The 19,834-nt window shown below is 42.4% G+C and overlaps 1 protein-coding gene across 8 annotated transcripts in view; it reads left to right on the plus strand.

Moving 5' to 3' along the window:
* The window catches only part of ANKRD44 (ankyrin repeat domain 44), a 219,667-nt gene that overhangs the window by 193,943 nt on the left and 5,890 nt on the right, over nucleotides 1-19,834 (plus strand). For 7 of the 8 annotated variants that reach the window (XM_054972776.1, XM_054972781.1, XM_054972780.1 and 4 more), the window contains 6 exons: nucleotides 1,907-1,994; nucleotides 8,563-8,646; nucleotides 10,316-10,461; nucleotides 11,060-11,142; nucleotides 13,606-13,688; nucleotides 13,880-13,971. In XM_054972776.1, the coding sequence (XP_054828751.1) occupies nucleotides 1,907-1,994; nucleotides 8,563-8,646; nucleotides 10,316-10,461; nucleotides 11,060-11,142; nucleotides 13,606-13,688; nucleotides 13,880-13,971 (576 nt within the window). Of the gene's footprint in view, nucleotides 1-1,906; nucleotides 1,995-8,562; nucleotides 8,647-10,315; nucleotides 10,462-11,059; nucleotides 11,143-13,605; nucleotides 13,689-13,879; nucleotides 13,972-18,585; nucleotides 19,833-19,834 lie in introns of those variants that run through there. The other variant, XM_054972782.1, reaches the window with a different exon arrangement.

The following is a 19,834-nucleotide window of genomic DNA, read 5'->3' on the forward strand; positions in this document are numbered from 1 at the left end:
CACGAAGTCTCGCGAGAAGACGCTGTTATCGTGTGAGAAGACGCGATAACAGCGTCTTCTCGCGAGATTTCGCTATTTTGCTGAATAAGGTAAGCCGTGTGGAAACGGCCCTGGATTCATGTGTATTCTGGCTGAACGTTGGCTAAAGTGACATCTGGCTACAACTTATGCAAACCAAACTCCATGTGATTTCAAGGCAGAATTGCAAAAGTAGGGGAGTTTTGCCAGTGCCGGGAGTGTCGGGCTAGGACCTGGGAGAAACAGGTTCGGATCCCCACTGTGCTACGGAAGCTCGCTGGGTGCCCTTGGGCCAGTCACACGTTCTCAGCCTAACCTACCTCACAGGGTTGTTATGAGGATAAAATGGAGGCGGGGAGAACAATGTAAGCTGCTTTGGGTCTCCATTGGGGAGAAAGGCAGGGTCAAAAATAACAAACTCCTCTTTGCGCTGTATGGACTTACTGTCCATTTATGAACAGGCAGTTCAAAACTAGGAATACGAGCAGCAAAGGTAAGGGCTGAAGAAGATTGATGGGAGCACCTTTTGCTGGGAAACCTTTCATTCGGCATAACAGGTGATTGTCCCCAGGTGCTGATGCGTCTGAGCAGAGCACCAGGAAATCCTTTCTCAATATAAACTTGCGTTTGGGCTGTTCATCAGGTTTAGGATCCTTCATTAAAATGGGTCTCCTTAGCATCCGTTTCATGTAATTATGTTTTTCCTTAGATACTGTCCTGCAAAGCTGGTATTTCTTACTGGTAGGCATGGAACTTTTATTGTGCGGTAGAGAGGATTTGGCTTTATTTGAAGGATTTGCCACAAGATGATCTGGGCCATAAAAGGGGATTAGAGTTCAGCTATTAACAGTCCTTGTTTTATTAGACTCCCGGGAATGAGGGTCAAAGAAAGTGGTCCATAAAAAGATGTACAGTAGGATCTCTCTTTACCTTTTCAGTCTGAGGAAAAGAATCTGCTTACCTGCAGAAGAAAAAAGCTGAAGTTCTCTGGAACTTCCCAAGGAAAAAGATAATAATGATAATAATAACATTCAATTTATATACCGCCCTTCAGGATGACTTAACATCCACTCAGAGCAATTTACAAAGTCTGTTATTATTATCCCCACAACAAAGCACCCTGTGAGGTGGGTGGGGCTGAGAGAGCTCTGAAAGAGCTGTGACTGACCCCAGGTCACCCAGCTGGCTTCAAGTGGAGGAGTGGGGAATCAACCCCGTTTCTCCAGATTAGAGTCCCACGCTTTTAACCACTACACCAAACTGGCTCTCAAGATGGCTTGAAAGCAAAGACTTGCTGGCCCGAGTAGCATGTATTAATGGTAACAAGCAAATTTAGGCCAAACTCAAACTTGGCAAATGATCACACTGTGTGCGAAATGCAAATTGCAGTCTTATGCCGCCTCATTTCACTTGGAGCCATGCAGGAAATGAAGAGGGAGACCAGCAGCTGCTTGGTTTTAATCATAGAAACCCAGAATCCCTGCCTTGTTGTTTGCATTTTAAAGGGGGGAAATCATGTTTTTACAGTATATATTTTTAAAATGCTAAACAAAGAGTGTGGGAGCTCGTTTCAGTGACTGGAAATGAGCAGAAGCTCCTTTTCTTACCGCACATGGCCATGAGGCAAATTGAGGCTGCACAAACATTTTATAGACAGAAGTCTGTTTTAAACTCTAAGCAAAGGGCTTGCTTGCCTTCTCGGGGGCCTTGTTTTGTCTCACATGCAAATACCCGATTAGTGCCCAAATTTGAATGGCTGTAGTTAGCAGAACTGAAGAAAGTAAGATACATGATGCATGCCAGCAGTAAACAATAAATTCTCCTCTGCATTATAAAATTATTTTCAACAATCTGAAGCATTTCCTGGCTTTTATTTGATCTCTTACAGGCAACGAAAGCTGCATAGAGGTACTGCTGGAACAGAAACCTTTCCGAAACTCTAATGGGAACCCTTTCTCTCCATTGCACTGTGCTGTGTAAGTAATAATGGTTGCATCCAATCTGATTTGCTGTGGCTTTTAAAAAATATATATTTAGAAAAAGAAATAAGAAAATAGCAATTAAAAGTGCATAGAACCTTATACAAAGAACATTAGGTTACATCAAAAGGTATATGTATAATATATGATACTTTTTGCTCCTCTCCTTCAATTCCGTTTTCTAGAAAAAAGAGAAAAGTTAAAAAACAAAATCCACAGAAATAATTATTTAGATCACCAGTAATTGTAAAAAACAGAGCAAATAGACCCAGAATGTATCTTCACTTCCATAATCCTCAAGACATCTCAACAAACAGATCCTCCATGGTCAAAATCACTTTGAACCTTCTCGTAATCTCTGCAAAAGCCCTAAGTATAGCCTTGAACCATTTTTTTAAAACTCCCCTTACTCAATTCCAAGCAAATAGTGCAAAGCAATACAAATTATACTTCCACATATTGTTGAGGATGCTGCAAGAGAAACTATGAGCAGAACCACAAGTGACAAAAGGCACAGGTTGGACACTTGTCAGCTTCCCTCAAGTTTTGATGGGAAATGTAGGCAGCTTGGCGGAATGTTGGACAAGTGACAGTTGAAAAGTCCATTGGACAGCAGTCAGAGAGCCAAGCAGTAAGAGAGCCAAGCCAAGACCAGGATGCCTACATTTCCCATCAAAACTTGAGGGAAGCTGACCAGCGTCCAATCTGTGCCTTTTGTCACTAGTAGTTCTTCTCTATAAACGTCTATGCATTATATTCTATCACAAATTATTTAATATTAGTTCCATTACTCGACCTAGCATCGTGAAGTTTAATCTAAACTTAAATTAGAACATTTTACTAGGTTATTTATCTAGCAATTAAAAACATGATACTTAAAAACACACACACACACACAAATAATAATATTCCAGCAGGGAAAGAAGATTCTTTTAAATTGAAGCTTTGTCTAAGGGAAGATTCCACATATTTGGATTTCAGCATTTGCTCATTCTAGAAGCTTTTTCATAAGTTTTGGATATTCTGTATAACACAAATTGATGACAGTTTGCACACAATATAATAAGGAATTACTAAAACTCATTCTAGAAAGCTATTAGCCTTCTAAATTACTATTTTGATTAATTTGTTTACCTCTTTCCAAATCTTCTAAAATTTTACTTTATAGCAAATTTTAGTTATTCAAATCGAGTAAATTAATGGCAGTTTTACAAAATGGTCAATCATAATTGCATATAACATATGCCCTCATTATCCCCTTTGCGTTGTAATCCTTGGTGTCTCAGTAAGGAGGGGCCTCCTGGGTCAAATACACCATAGATCTTCACATAGTCATCCTAGAAGCCTAAATTATCTCTTCTGAGTTCAAAGCCTGCTTGTAGTAAAGATAGGAATTCAGTTCCCTTTCCCACATCAGTAGTTTTCTTCAACTGTTCCTTGAATTCTTGGATGGCTTGATTAATTCCTTGAGATGGGTGATTTATTTTGGGCAGTCCTAAATGTAATTCAAATCCATGGCTGTGTTCTTCAGAAAGTCCTTCCGTAGTCTGATCAGTTTGCTGAGATAGGAATTCTGGTACGTTGTCTTCTGAATTTAATTCTGAAGAATTCTCATCGCCTTGACATATCTTAACTAAAATATTTCCATGGTCTTGTTTTACTTTGCTTAACAAACTTTCCAATTTGTTTAAAAGGGAGGAGGCTATTCTTTGGGAAATTCTTTGTATAATTTCTTCTCGGTTTTGCTTCATGACTGCAACCATTTTTTAATCCAGCAGGTGGTAGTAACTGGTGGAAATACGCAGTTCAAAATCCACCATCTCCCCCCCCCCCTTTTTTTTTGTTTATCTCGACAAATGTAAGAACTTTTAAGTCCGTCCTTTTAAGTAATTTGCAGTCCAGATTAGGCCGCTAATGAAAGGTAGTAAAATCTGTTGTCTTTTTACAAAATCACTTGTCTTGATTCTTCTTAAGAAAAAGTTCAATAAAGCAAGGCAAAAGTGAGAGGATAAGGAAGAGAAATGATCTGGCAAAGTTCCCAAATTCAGTTAGGAGAGTTCTATAGAATATTGACTGAGTTCCGAATGTGATTAAGAATACTCTGTAGTTATCAGAGGCTTGCCGGTCAGAGAGGAAATCCCAATTATTTTATAACTCACTTACTGAATGTCCAACTGGGATCTGAATGTCTTGCTTGGTGTGCCAATGCTGAGATGAGTAGCAGACATCTTTATTGTTTTCCGGAGGTGGAAAATAGAAGAAAAAGGAGGAGAAATAAAGCACAATTTTGTTCCTCTTGAATAGCACAGAAAGAAAAAGAGACTAGGGCTGTTTTCACACTACTTACCTGCTCCCAGAACGTTGCAAAATATCGCGCAAAAAACATGGAAGATAGCGTCTTCTTGCGAGAGTTTTGCGCAACATCACGCGTTTTTTGCGTGACATCTTCCGTGTTTTATGCGCAATATTTCACAACGTTCCAGGAGCAGGTAAGTAGTGTGAAAACGGCCTAGGTCCTAGCACAAGACAGTTAAATTATATTTACAAAAGTCCCTCTGGCTGACTTAATTAGCTTTTGGCCACTTCAGTTCTGCTTTGCGAGATGTTCTTTCGTCTTCAGGAGTCAGGGAGTATCCAACTCTCTAATTAAAGAGAGCCAAACAGTTCCCCAATCAACCTGATAATGCCGCTGGGTGCCTCTTGATAAGAGATAGGTTTCAGACTGTGCAGTCAGTCCTGCCTGGCTACAATAGCCCTTAAAAACAGAAAGAAGCAAGAGAGCTCATAAAAATGAGCCTCAGAGCCAAGCTACAAGTGACGCCTTGCACAGGTTGGACACTTGTCAGCTTTCCTCAAGTTTTGATGGGAATGTGCTTTCTGTTAAAAATGTCTCTTAAGCAAATTATGGCAGTAGGAATTAAGCTTGATAATTGTTCATTTTTCTCACTGCATAAATGTCTGCAAATATTAACTATAGTTAAGAAAATGCAGAAAGGGGTGGTGGTTAATCATTGCAAGACCAGAACCGACATGGATCAGATCATGTCACAAGGCTTCTTGATTTCCCCAGGACTAAAAGCATGTCACAAATACTTCGTTCTGTTGTCTCAATCCCAGAAGTGAGTGTAATATTCTTTCATATGCAAGAACACCCCTCTGTAATTTATCTGTCTTGGAAATCAGTTTTTCCCCGATCACTTGACCTGTTCCTTGATTTCATATTATACCCTGATCCTTTCATTTGGAATAATAATAAGCTCTTTTCAAAACCAGTCATTTAATTTTGCCTGCTACCTGTCGAATAGGACTGCAGCCTTTGGATTGGTTCCCTAGTGAATAACTAGAGCCAAATGCTGCCCCTTCTGAAGTACAGAGCCAGGATACTGTAGTGGTTAGAGTACTGGGCAGGGATCTGGGAGAGCCAGGTTCGAATCCCAAGCTTGCTGGGTGACCTTGGGCCAGTTTCACACCATCAGCCTCACAGAAAAAATGCTACCCCACCTATGTCAATATAGTCTTTATTCATATATAGTTGTCAGGGGTGTTGCGCTGCAAATCAGTCAGATTGGATAAATTAAATGTGGGGTGTGAAGCAGTGCTTGTACATTGGCCAGGCATGTACGCTGTGCATTTGTCTTCTTTTGCTAACGTTATTTAAATTATTGATTTAACTGTGAATTGGAAAATTTCCCGATTCAGATTTTCCCAGAAAATCCACATTGCTGGCGAGAACATTGTAAGCGGCTTTGGGTCGCCATGGGGGAGAAAGATGGGGTGTAAATGAAGTAAGAGTTCTAAGCGAATTGGTGTCAGTGGACTTAGAAGGGTGTCGCTCTGTTAAGATGCTGCTGTTAAGAATGACTAAAGATGTGCCACGTGGAGACAGAGTTTCCTTGCTGTTGTCTAAGGAATCTCCCGAGTGTAGCCTGGAGCATCTTTCCAAATACCTTAACACCTATTTGGGTTGACATTTGGTGGCCAGTGCAGCTTTTAACTGGGAGTCAGATTTTAGCCTGTGTTCAGGCTGATAGACATGGGTATAAGCATCCTGTGGTGACAGGAGCGTGGTAGTGACTCACCTGTCCAAATAAGGTAAAGTCCTAGGCTGCATAAAGAGGAGGCCATGCCACCATTCCTCCCCAAGCTAGCATTATCCTTCCTTGAATCAGCGGCAGTTCCGGAATGGGGAAGAGTTACAGGATGGGCCGTCCTCGGACGATTGGTGGCTTCTCATGTTACCATCACATCATAATGTGGGAAGAAGCCATGCTCCAGGGGTTCTTATGCTGAGATATAATGCCAGTATGAGCTTAGAGATGTGAGGCCTGCAAATTAACCTAGAAAAAAAAACAGAGAATACCCTCTTTCCCCCCTAGGACTTCCCGCCACAATTTTTCTAATGAAAACACTGGAAATTTGGAGAAGCATTGAAAACAATCTCCTATGATTTCCGCTCCCCCCTTTTTGGAATGAGTGAAATTTTGTGCAGTTTTTTTGCGGGGGAACACACATTATTTTGACATGTTTTCTGTTTTCAGTTATTCAAATATTCCTATCAGATGGCAGAAATATGCTAAGATTGCATAGAGTTCAGCAGTTTATAGCTCTCTCTCTCTCTCTCTCTCTCTCTCTCTCTCTCTCTCTAGCATTGGGTATATTCACAGTTTTGTGCAGGGTTTTTTTTCAGCTGGAACACGGTGGAACGGAGTTCCGGCATCTCTTGAAAATGGTCACATGGCCGGTGGCCCCGCCCCCTGATCTCCAGACAGAGATCAGTTCCCTGAAAAAACGCCCACTTTGCCCGATGCCAGAGGGACGAGGAAATCCCCTCGCCCCTCTTGCACCGGGTGAAGGAAGTACCTTTCTCCTTGCTTCAGCAAGGGAGGAGGGAGCAGCGGGAGGGGCGATTTAAACCCCTCCTTGCTCCAGCTGACTGGGTTGCTGCACCCTGCACAATGACGTCACTTCCCAGAAGTGACATCATTGCGCGGTCCCGGAAGCGCACGCATGTGGTACCAGGGGCGCCACCTCCTGCCAGGAGTTGCCCCATGTGCTGCCAACCCACTGAGTTACACCACCTCTTTTCCCAGAAAAAAAGCCCTGATTTTGTGTCTAGAAAACTAAAGTTTTTATACTTTTACATTTAATAAATGTAGCAAATAGCACAATTTGTAAATTATACATTTTCAAAGGAATCCTAAACAGGTCGTCTTGGAAGTAAGTCCCATTTTATTCCATGGGGCTTACTCTCATGAAAGTGTTCTTAGGATTGGCGTCTTTATGTTGTTAAAGCAGAAAAATACAGCTAGGCTTGATTAGAAATTATTGCATATATTTCACACCCTCCCTCCCCCATCCCCAGAAAAATACATTTTCCCTCATGGTTTTCAACATTCCCAGAAATTTTACTTCTCTTACAAGGGTCCTCCTAACACATTACAGAAACCACCTTAGTTCACCCCAGTGCTTTCTTCTACCTCCATCTCCCCCTCGCACCCCCGCAACAGGTATGTGTATCATCCCCAAGGTTTTAGTCGCTCTGAATGGTTACAGCAGCCCAGTGGAATGGCCTCCCAGAGGAGATGTGGCCTCCCTTTTTGCGGGCTTTTGTTTTACAAGCCTTTTTGGCTTTAGGGACTTTCCCAGGCTGCAGCCTTTTTCACACGGTCGATTTTTGCCACATTTGGCTCCATACCTCTTTGGGTTGTCTTCTGAATTCTGGATGATTTAACTCCCCCTTCAGATTTCAATGCGGCATTTCAAGGGTTCTCTTCCAAGTTTTCTCCCTGCATTTTTTCTGTGCAGAGAGAAAACTTGGAAGAGAACCCTTGAAAAGCCGCATTGAAATCTGAAGGGGGAGTTAAATCATCCAGAATTCAGAAGACAACCCAAAGAGGTATGGAGCCAAATGCTGCAAAAATCACCTGTGCAAAAAAGGCCTGCTTCACTCACTCACTCACTCACTCAATCAATCAATCAATCAATCAATCAATCAAGGGTTTATTACGGTCACAAGACCAGCCAAGTAAAATACCTGCTTCTGGTGTGTGTGTTGGGGAATTAATATTTTTATGGCTTTTTCTTTATTGTGTGTTGCAGTTGAATTGCATTGGTCAGAGCGTAAGCTGCTCTGAACACAGGGAATGATGTATTAGAATTTTTAAATAAATAAATATTGCCTTACTTCATACATCAGTTTTTAACTAAGTCAGTTCACATATTCTATTTCATACCATTATGTTGAGCAACCAGATTTAATCACACGTATGTGTCAACCTGCTCGGCAATTTGGATATTTTAAGAGTTTTTATATTCTGTTCTACTGTCCTGAGTGAATAGGTCTCAGTAAATAAAAAAAGCTGTGGGGAGAGAAAGCACAGCTATAGAGGGTGAAAATATGTACAATAGATATCTGCTGTTAGATCCGTCGAAGAAATCATGGCAAAGTCAGAGGCAGAAAGTCATAGGGAAAAATGCCTAAATGTGTGTTGAAAGAAATGGAAGAACTGACTTGGTAAAGCAAGAAAGATTATTCAAATGTGTACTTTCCTCTCCCTGTTTATAGAATCAATGATCATGAAAATTGTGCAGCGCTACTCATTGGGACCATTGGTGCTGGCATTGTCAATTCTAAAGATGACAAAGGAAGGTAAGGTTGGCTAGGATGGAGCTCTTGGGTTGGTTCCGAAGGTCTGCTCATAAAACGAACTTCCCTGAGAGTCTCTCTACACAAGACATCTTACACGGGGATGCTCAAGTACAGGGAGACGTAATGTTAGCCTGGAAACGTAGTTTAAAAAGACAGAGTCAGCAGAGATCGCGCTTCAGAGGTTTTGTTAATTTCATCTTCGCCTCCCAAAGGCTCTGTCAATTTCACCTCTCCAGGCTAAAACTGTGTGGGATCTCAACCAGAGGGCAGCAAGGAATAGAAATGGAGAGGCTATAATGGGCTGAAGTTTCCCTTCTGGCATATCACAGCCCCTTCACACAGCTCCAGTGTATAAGAAATCCTTTGCCCTGCTCTGTCTTTTTAAACTACGCTTCCCGGCTAAAATTGCATCATTGAGCATCCCTGTGTAAGATGTCTTGTGTTGAGAGACTCTCAGTATAAGAATGTCATCTGTGGGTGGAAGGACCCTTTTGGATCCAGCGCCCTGATTTGGATCAAACCTTTTATTTTCATAGGACGTCAAGACACTAGCTTCTAAAATACAGAGTTAATAAGGTCAGGTTGAATCATCCCTTACAAACTGAGCACAATTAAAACCAAATGTTTACTGCCATAATAAAAAAACCCAAAAACATTACTGTTTTTGCTCAGTTCACATACCAAGGACTGAAGACTGTTATCTTTAAATAACGGACACTGAGAGCCAGTTTGGTGTAGTGTTTAAGAGTGCGGGACTGAGAACCTGGAGAACCGGGTTTGATTCCCCACTCCTCCGCTTGAAGCCAGCTGGGTGACCTTGGGTCAGTCACAGCTTCTAGGAGCTCTCTCAGCCCCACCCACCTCACAGGGTGCTTTGTTGTGGGGATAATAATGGCATACTTTGTAAACTGCTCTGAGTGGGCATTAAGTTGTCCTGAAAGGCGGTATATAAATCAAATGTTGTTGTTGTTGTTGTTGTTGTTGTTATTATTATTAATTGTATGGTCCATCTGTTATGGCTGTTAGCATACTGTAGTTTGAATCCTATGCTCCTTCACAGGTAAAGATAAAAGCCACAATTTTAGCATCAGTAAAAAGATATTAAATAGGTGCCATGACAACCATCTCTACCGAGTTCCTAGGAACTGCTTTACCACCTGCTAATCAGCACTTCTCTCGGGGTTAAACGAGATGATATGTATGACTGAGTTGGGTCAAGGGACTCATGTCACACACAGCATTAGGGAACGAATATTCTCAAGTCCTGCGAGGTCTGATTCGGGTCCTGGCTACAGCATAAGGAGAGGAGGGGCTCCAGTCCCCCTCCCGTGCTTTTTTCCCGTAAGCTGAAAGCCGTGGAGGGGAAGGCTGTTTGCCCCTCTGTGGAGCTTTTGGCGTATCACATAATTCAGGTCTCACTTGCATATTGATATAGAGGGTACCAGTCACCGTGCGAAACAATATTTTTCTCGGGTCCCCTTCCTGCAATGTTTCCTCGATCAGAAATTTACCCCCTTCTTCATACAACAAATTATACCGGTACTGAAGATAACTGTTTTGCCTGTTTTTGCTGTACTTGAAGTTCCTTACAACAAACACTACTGTGTAGCTGCTTGTTCAGGTATTCTTCAGTGTCAAACATCTCTCAGTGTGCTGTGTTCGTTTACAGAACACCGCTTCATGCAGCAGCCTTTTCCGATCGTGTGGAATGCTTGCAGCTACTCTTAAGCCACAGCGCACAAGTAAACGTTGCGGATAATTCAGGGAGAACACCACTTATGATGGCAGCTGAAAATGGGCACGTAGGTGCTGTAGGTAGGTATTTGCTGGGAAATGATAAGGGCGTTTGATACTTTCGTACAGATCTTTACTGTCTTTTTTTCATTTAAGAGGAAGTAGTGATTGTACATGCAAAAATAGTTCCTGCGACACCTACCATTCTTTCGCATTGCACTTCCGATCACTTCTTGGCAAAGAAATATCTGTCCAATTGAGCGACATACAGATCTTGTTAGTTTTAGAGAACACACAAAACAAAACAGATAAGGAGATAGCTTAGAACACTGGTTTGTAAAAGTGTTGAATTATCCTTCATTAGGCAGTGTGGGAAAGGTTGCTAGAATTCAGCTATACAAATTTGACAGCTTAAAAATGGTCTAATCCAGTTACCTAATGTGTTTATCCATGTGCAAATCTGCTGACAGTTCTTAGAGGGCTAACTGGTGAATAAACAATGAATAATCTGTTTACCTGTATAATATTAATTTATGTTATCTATAGTCTGCCTTTCTCACTGAGACTCAAGGCGGATTACATCATGTTGAGAGTTTTTTAAGTATATGATGTGAATAGAGGTGGGAAGGTAACTATTATTATATAACTAATCTTGTGGCATACTTTGTTTCTCTCTGAGATTTTTTGGTGAACAGCGCCAAGGCTGATCTAACTTTGAAGGATAAGGACTTGAATACAGCCTTGCACTTGGCTAGCAGTAAAGTATGTTTCTAAGCTTCCCTTTTTGTGTGTGTATGTGTGTAAATAATACATATGGCCAATAAAAATACGAAAACAAAATATTAGTAGTGTATCAGTGTGGGTCATGAATCCATTGCCAGCACTGACCTCCAGAAGTAGAAGGCCAAGTTGTCCCACTATTGCGGCGTACTTGGCTGAATCAAAGGGCCTTGTTGCATCGAGAGCTGGGACAGATATTGTAGACAAGATCCATGCAGGCCACATGCCTCTGGAGGAGTGAACTAACCACAACCATACGGAAGGCAATATGCAAGGAACTGTACCATTAAAGAAACATAGTACAAAACTGAATTATATCAAACAATTTATAAAGTGCAATGTGCCCAGTGTAAATGCAGTCAATATAAAGTCAAGTAAATATTACAAGGAATGAACCATCAGTAATGCATATGAACAAACCAACTGGTAAGCAATACAGGTAAATAAGAGTCTCTCTGTGTGTAGACCATGTTACAATCAAACGTCCCAGTAGAACAACCACTGCAAACCGTTCCTGCAGAGTAGCCACTGCAAACCGTTCCTGCAGAGTAGCCAACGGGTCTATGCCAGGCGTTTGTCAATTCCCGTTTGTCAATGCCCATTGTCCCGTCACTCTGCATCGACTGGTTATTGACTGGCTAGAATGATTGTGTATTGTGAGACCTTATTAACACCTTGCCCGTGAGGAAGCGGTTGTCGCGAAACGGGAATTGACAAACGCCTGGCATAGACCCGTTGGCTACTCTGCAGGAACGGTTTGCAGTGGCTACTCTGCAGGAACGGTTTGCAGTGGTTGTTCTACTGGGACGTTTGATTGTAACATGGTCTACACACAGAGAGACTCTTATTTACCTATATTGCTTACCAGTTGGTTTGTTCATATGCATTACTGATGGTTCATTCATTGTAATATTTACTTGACTTTATATTGACTGCATTTACACTGGGCACATTGCACTTTATAAATTGTTTGATATAATTCAGTTTTGTGCTATGTTTCTTTAATGGTACAGTTCATTGCATATTGCCTTCCGTATGGTTGTGGTTAGTCAGTTTGTCAAGTGGAGGCACCCCTTTGTTTTTTGCTGGAGGAGTGAAGGCAGCAACAGATGGGCAAAAGTCATGGATGGAACAAAGACCCAGGAAACCCGGCAAGGGAGGCGTGCTTGATGTTGGCCTCTGCCAGATTACAGAAGCAACCCCACCTGCGAGGGAGGGAGGTGGCTCCATAGAAGGACAAAATATGAGACCAGTGAGGGCCAGAAGAGAAGGAGGGGGAGATTGATTGGGCATGGTAGCAAGATAGATGTAGCTGATGGCTTGGAAGTGGCTGATTACAGGAGAAGATGGGGTGGTCTACCCTGCCTGGAGAAGTCTACGGAACAGTGCTGACAAGCAGAAGTAGAGAAGGAAGAGTCAGACGGGAGTGATGGAATTGCCCACCATGTCAGACTTAGACCATCGCCTCTTGGGCCTCTTGCTGGGGGAGTAACTCAGGAGCTCTGAGTAGTAATGAGCTTCTCCTAAATAATTACACCATAAACCTCATTGAACTGTGAACGGAGTCAGAGTAACTTCTTGTACTGATTAACCCTATATTCTCCTATGTATGCCTGTCCCGTCCCGCACGAAAGACTCACAATCAAACATACATTTCTGCTGTAACTTGGGTTCTTTGTGCCACGAAGACATGATAACAAGCTGTAGTGTAATGCCACAATCGCCTTATTCAGAAACACCTTTTGCAAATTTATAGGAACCAAAAAAATTATAAACTGTGCCAGCATATTTCTGGAATACCGATGATAATTTTAGGACTTTGCTAGTGTATAATGAAAATTCACAGGATGGAGGGTCAAGAACAGCTTTGTTTGTACAAAAATGGTATCCTTTATCCTCAAAAAGTTTCAAGATTAACCCTTTCTCAAAGGAACGTTATCTTAATAATTCTTGCATTAACAAATAAAGCAAATACATCAACTACATTATGTGCATATTTTTACAGCTCATAGATTCTCCTTGTTTCAAAATTAAGTGAGATCTGCCAGAATAGTCTCTTTCTGGTGTAGTATTAATATATCTTTGTAGCAAAATCCCATGTGACAGAGCCTCCAGTGTAATTTCGGAATAGAGGCCTCTCCCCTCTTTATGTGAATAATAAAACAGTGAAAACAAGAACCATTGGGTAGCTGTGTTAATCTGTAGAAAAGAGCAAGAGTCCAATAACACCTATAAGACTAACAAAATTTGTGGTAAGGTGTGAGCTTTCGTGAGACACAGCTCGCTTCTTCACATACAGCTAGAATGTGAGTCCATCTGTCCTTATATCTTGGAGAATACATATAATGGCAGTTCAGAATGGATGGAGAAGTCCTTTCCCTTCTCCTTGTTCACATAGTTTTATAAACAGAGAAGCATATTCTGAAATATGGTTATGTATTCCAGGGTCATGAAAAATGTGCCTTGTTGATACTTGACAAGATACAAGAACAGAGCCTTATTAATGCAAAAAATAATGCATTACAAACGTAAGTATAAGCTAGAAAAATGTACTTTTCACAGAATTCTCACATCAGTTTGTTTTTTTGCATTCCATTTTTCTTCTTTTTGTTTTGGACCGTATTTAATCTTTTCAGGAAACGTATGGTATTTTATACTTTCTGCAGGGTTATTCTTAAATACATCAAAGCCGTTTGAACTGAGATACTCTGTTTTCTAGGCCTCTTCATATTGCTGCGCAGAATGGCTTGAAGATGGTGGTGGAGGAGTTACTGGCAAAAGGGGCATGTGTGCGAGCTATAGACAAAAATGGTAAGTGAAGCGATCCATGTTGTCTTTCATTAGCAATAATAGTAAAGTGGCATATTTGCCCGGGGGGGTGGGGGGTGAGGAAGTGTTCTTAAATACTCATACAAACTGCTTGAGCAATGCTAATGGTTCAAATGAGTAAACTCTGCAATTTCTTAAGCAAGAAAAATTGTCATCTACTGTAGCACATCTATTCAGTGCACCAGTCCCCCCCATTTTTTCATGCATGCATACGTTGTTGGGCAACTGGTCATTCTTTAATGTAGTAAGGGTTGGAATTTTCTAGCATCAGAAAATTTTGACTTCTTATAATTTAAAAGCCCTGTGTTAAATACATCATCAAAAGCATGCTTAGGAGAAAAAACAATCAACATCAATCCTAACTCATTCTGAGATCGAGCTGTTTCTTGTTCCGACCACACTGAGGATTTAGGTGTGTGAAATGCTGCATACATACAAGTGCTTAATAACTTCTTTGTCGCATGTCTCTTCCAATTTCCATCTCTGAAACACTTTACATTTTATTCTGTGTCACCCAATGTCTTTTTGCCTCTGAAGACTCTTAAAGACTGAATGGCAGTCCGATATGAAAACAATAGCTACTCATCGCTTTGAACAAGATCCAAACTCATTATGTAACTAATTCTGCACAGAACTTTGGGCTTTGGAATTAAATTTCTCACATACGAGTCTCTCAACTTGAGGGAACTTTGGGGAGGCATTTTTACTGTGACATCTGAGGTCTGCTGTTCAGAAGGGGGAAAAAAAAATCAAAATTCCCATTAGACGCACACTATACTTTAAGCATTCTGCAAAGTAACTCTTTGGTCCTGGACTTTGAGAGCTAAAGATGTACGTTAATTAAGCACCAAATGGAATACTGGCCAGGGAACAGAGAGTAATGGGGAAGTTTAATCTCATTTCCGAATGTTTTATTTGGTCTTACACACCTGAACTAGAACATTGGTCAGCTTCCAGAGAAACATGCAATTGGTTCTGTTCCCAAGTGGGGCAAGATTTGTGTTACTTATAAAGAAATTTCATAAGCTTCCATGTTACAAGGCAGATTGCTTTTCAGATCAAGGGGAAGTTCAGAATTGGTTTGCGATTTGGCATGGCTTGGAGGAAATCTGCTGTTCTAGGAGGGGGGAGGGATAATTTAAAACCCTCTGGGTACACGGAAGCACTTCAGTAAACCTAAAGTTGCTCATTGAAGCCCAAACATTCATTTGAATCCCAAACATTCAAAGAGATTTGTAGAACTTTTTTTTCAAATTGAGATCCACAAACCTCTTGTGCCTAGCAAAAAGGGCAAATAGCACCTCCCAGCCATGTTTAGTACCCATGTAAGAGAGGGAAGGCAGTTTTGGAGATTCCTGCTCTCACTGCTGCCTTCCATTTTTACTCCTGACAATTTTCTGGAGAGCCACTTCCCCGTGGGGAAACAGTTGTGGGGGGCATAGATGGCTGCAGAGGGAGAGGGGAAGTGTTCGTGCTGCATAGGATCCAAGCCATGGTGATGTATAATTAACGTTAAGTATTTATTCTGTCATAAATAAGACAGTTGTTAAGGATACCTTCCCGTAGCTAGTGTAGAAATGCGTGTTTGTCCCATTGATCCTACTGACTGCCGATCCATGGATCTGTTGTAAGAAAGTCTTAAAGAATCTTGCTGACAGGACCCTTCTCCCAAGATCCAACTTCTCAAGTAGACTGCATAGTTTTCATCGGCCTGAAAAGTCAAAAACCCCAGGTCAATACTGAATTCCCCTTCAGAGCACTGTGTACAGTTCCAAACCTAGCCCTGTATTGTATGGACAATTCTAAAGCTTTTTTGAAAATTAGAATTGTAATTGTAATGCTTGCATGGCACCTGACTTGCTGCAAAATGTGCTCCGAGGGTTCTGTTGTTGAGCGCAAAGCAATTAATTCGTATCAGGAAGCTGTGTAGAAAAACACATTCACAAAAAATTGTATCAGTTATAACTAGTGCTGGATGACTACCATGCATGCACCTCCACCCAGGTATTTCTGTATGTTTAAAAATTAATCCCCCATGCTAATGCTAAATGTTGTAGCTAGTATATTATCTTTAACTTGCAAACTATGGCATGCAAACTACAAATAGCACACTGGAGAAGAGTTAATGAGTATACCCCTGGTATGTGGAGGACAGGGGGGGTATATTCTTAATGTGCTCCCATCACCTTGCTACTGAGGTCCAAACTAGACATGATGGCATCAACAGGTCTGACACGTAGCTGCCGCTGCCATTTTAAAGCAATTTTAAAAATGCCACAAGGCCCCAATTCTGGTCAGACCCACAGTAGGGTGTACTGAAGTGCTCTTGTTTCCTCCCCATGCTGATACAGCTCCCCCACCCCCAGCAGCTGTTTGGCACTTAGAAAGGTGTGGAGCCATGCTGCGGACTCAACTAGCATCGGGTCCTTGCAGTATATTCATATCGCTTCCAAATGGTGCCTTTGTCCATCGAATGGATCAGTGGATGCTGTCATGTCTACTTTGGCCCTATGAATTGCTCAGGAATGGGACAAGCAGGTCACTGGATGTGTGACAGTTCTACTTTGTGTTACATATTATTTGCATTTTGTTGCCATCATTTATCTTAAAAGGTAAAACACACTTTCTTATAACCCGATAGTTTGGTCGGTGTCGGACAGATAGACACTGAGACCAAGGAATAATGAGAACCAAAATATATTTTGAAAGTTTATTAAGTAATTATTAAAAAGCCAATATGGTTAACTGGACATTAGTAATGTAGGTATACCTTTTTGTTCATTTACGTAGCTTTACTGTAACTAGGGGAAATGGCAATCCCCGCACTAGTGCTGCCCCTCAATTCTATTCCAATAGTGGATTTCCTTTACTGCAGCCTCTACCCCAAGTCTGTGCATACCTAGCCATGCTTGCTTTGATCTGAAGTTTTCTTTCGGGTCATGTTCTTCCTTGGCTATTCTGGATATTGAAAAAAACAGCTCAATTTCCGAAATTAGAGATTTCTTTCTGATCAGGACTAATGTCCATTGAAGACACTGGAACTATTTATTTCTTATTTATTTAATGCTATTTATAATCCCTCTTTCTCACTGAGACTCAAGGCGAATGAGTGTGCATCAGTGCAGTCAATTTCAAAGACGTTTCAATAAATATGTAATAGGGTACACGCATGCAAATTTGCAGAAATTTAAACCGGCAGAAATCCAGAACAGAGCTGAAGAAATGCTGACACTAGGGCGCAAGGGCGGCAGCGCTCCTTGGAAGATCCCACTGTCTCCTTGGGGAACGTCTCCAGATCCTCTGTTTTCCATCTTCCTTTCAGGCCCATGGCCAGCCCACAGCCTTCTTTTCTTTTGCTGCTGTCTTGTTCAGCTCTTTGCTGCGACCACCAGCAACCAGCTCTGGGACTTTTTCTCAACTGCTGTGTTAACTCGGCCGTGTCTGGCCTTTCGTCCTGTCTGCCCAGTCTCCTTCAGCTAGCCATGGAACCATGTGGCAGGGCTGGATCTAGGGTTGCCGGCACCCGGTGCCACCCTGTCTGGCCCTCTGTGCGCACACACAGTGCGCGCACTCTTGGCACTGTGTGATGAGGTCATTTCCATGACCTCATTATGCTGGGGCGGGAGGCGTGCCGCCCACGCGACAAGCTGCCCTTCCCGGTGCACTGTGGAGCTAGCAGCAACGGCGCGGGTATACACTGTGGCGGCTGGATTGCCGCGTGAGCAGCTGAGCACAGGGCTAGGAGGCCCTCCATGCAGTTTTCCTGCGCCACTGCCCCGTGCCGCCCGCGTGGCAAGCTGGCCACCCCAGCGCTGCGGAGCTGGCGGCACGTTCATGTGCTAGGGCGGCCGGCTTGCTGCGCAGGTGGCTGAGTGCAGGGCTGGGAGGTCCTGTGCATGCAGCAAGCCAGCCGCCCCATTGGCGGGGCAGGTGAGGGCCTCCCAACCCTGTGCTCAGCCTCCCACAGGCAAGCTGCTAGCTTTGGCGCACTCCCAGCAGCTGGCAGCCACCCCCGGCGCCTCCTCTTTGGTGGCGCTGGGGGCAGGCTACCTCCCTGCTCCCCCCTCGATCCGGCCCTGCCATGTGGTAGGTTTCAGGGCCCCAGCTCATTGGTTCTTAGCTGAAGACCAACGAAAATGGATAGATTGTCCACTAACTGCCCGATGGTAAGGTAACCAATTGTATGCGATGCATTTGGGATTCCTCCAGCCTATATAAATTTATTTATTTAATTTGTAGTCTGCTGTCCCCTCATGTGGGCTCAGAGTAGATTCATAACACGTGGAGATTACACACACACACACACACACACACACACACACACACACACACACACTAAAACAGTAAACAATAAAACAAATAGTGAAATTGAAAACAATCATACAAATATCACTAAAACATAGGAAGGCAGCCCACCTTGCACCCTACATCAATATCCTTACCATCCCTCGGGCAGGGTGGCAAACTCTAATAAATACAGGTCGGAGCACATAACCCCCCCCCCACACACACACACACACACTGGAAGGGCTGGTTTGGTGATTCGCCTGCTTTAGTCCTCATAAGCCTGCCTCAGTCCCCATCTCCATCTTACAGGCCCGGTGGAAAGCTAAAAGATCTTGCTGAGTCCGGGCCGCCACAGACAGAGTTCCACCAGGTAGGACGGAAAAAGCTCTGGCCCTGGTTGAGGCAAGGCAAACTTCCCTGGGGCCAGGGATCACCAGTAGCTGTCTGTCTGCTGATCGGAGCAACCTCTGGGGAATATAGGGCTCCACTTGAAGAGCATTTGGAAGCTGTAGCTAGTGCAGAATTCTGTGGCTAGACTGCTGGTGGGTACATGAGAGAGGGCCTTTTTGGTGGCAGTCCTACAATTATGGAACAACCTCCACAGGGAGATGCACCTGGCCCTCTAACTGCCCATCTTCAGGAAGCAGCTGAAGACATTTTTTATTTAGGATTGCTTTTAATTAACTTTGTTTTTATGTTTATTACAGTTTTTAAACTTTGGTTTGTTCATTTTATGGCTGTTATTTATATTGTAAGCCACCTTGAATTTCTGCAAGGTAGAAAGGCAGCTAATAAATGTTTTAAATAAAGAAATAAGTCCTGACTGTATACAGAGAAAGATCGAACACCATCCCAATTTGATGGAAAAGATTCAGTCAGCTCTAATTGTAATTTGGATTCACTGTAGTGGCTTACAAATTTTTCACCTCAGCAAGTCCCTGTAATATTAGGTATTTTTGACACTCATTGCAAGCTTCCTAAAAACCCCCCCACCATTTGCTGTACAGCAAATACTGTACCACTAGCTAATTACTGGGGTTGGTTCTTTATCCAGTCACTTAATTAGTAAAAATATTATTCTAGACAAAATAACTAATTAATGGTCATGCTTCTGCGTTCAAACTCAGCCTGTTAGGGAATTTTCTTAAGCCTCGTACATTTTACTTTCAAAGGAAGGTCATCGTTCTCAGAATAAGAATTACTGATATGGTATGAATTGAGGCCAAAGATGGCTTAGTTCATGAATTCCTTTTGTGATCATATTGTCCTTGTGGAAAGTGGTTTCCTTGTGTGTTTATTTCATTTTTGCAGAGGCTGTAAGTTGCCTGCAGCTTTTTTCTTGTTTTCAAATATTGCTTGTTATGATCATATCAGCTTAAACCCCTCTGTGAACTGTGCCCATTCCCAGCATGTCTAATTTGAAAAGTAACCCTGCCTTGCCTGTTGTGATTGTAACTAAAACATACATCTCCAAGCTACAAACTCATCTAGAGATGTATCATCTGAGGAATGCTCCGATCCCTTTCCTTGGACCCCCAGTACTAACCTTGGCTTTGTC

This window comes from Eublepharis macularius, chromosome 2, assembly GCF_028583425.1.
Source record: "Eublepharis macularius isolate TG4126 chromosome 2, MPM_Emac_v1.0, whole genome shotgun sequence".
Classification (NCBI taxonomy): Eukaryota; Metazoa; Chordata; class Lepidosauria; order Squamata; family Eublepharidae; genus Eublepharis; species Eublepharis macularius.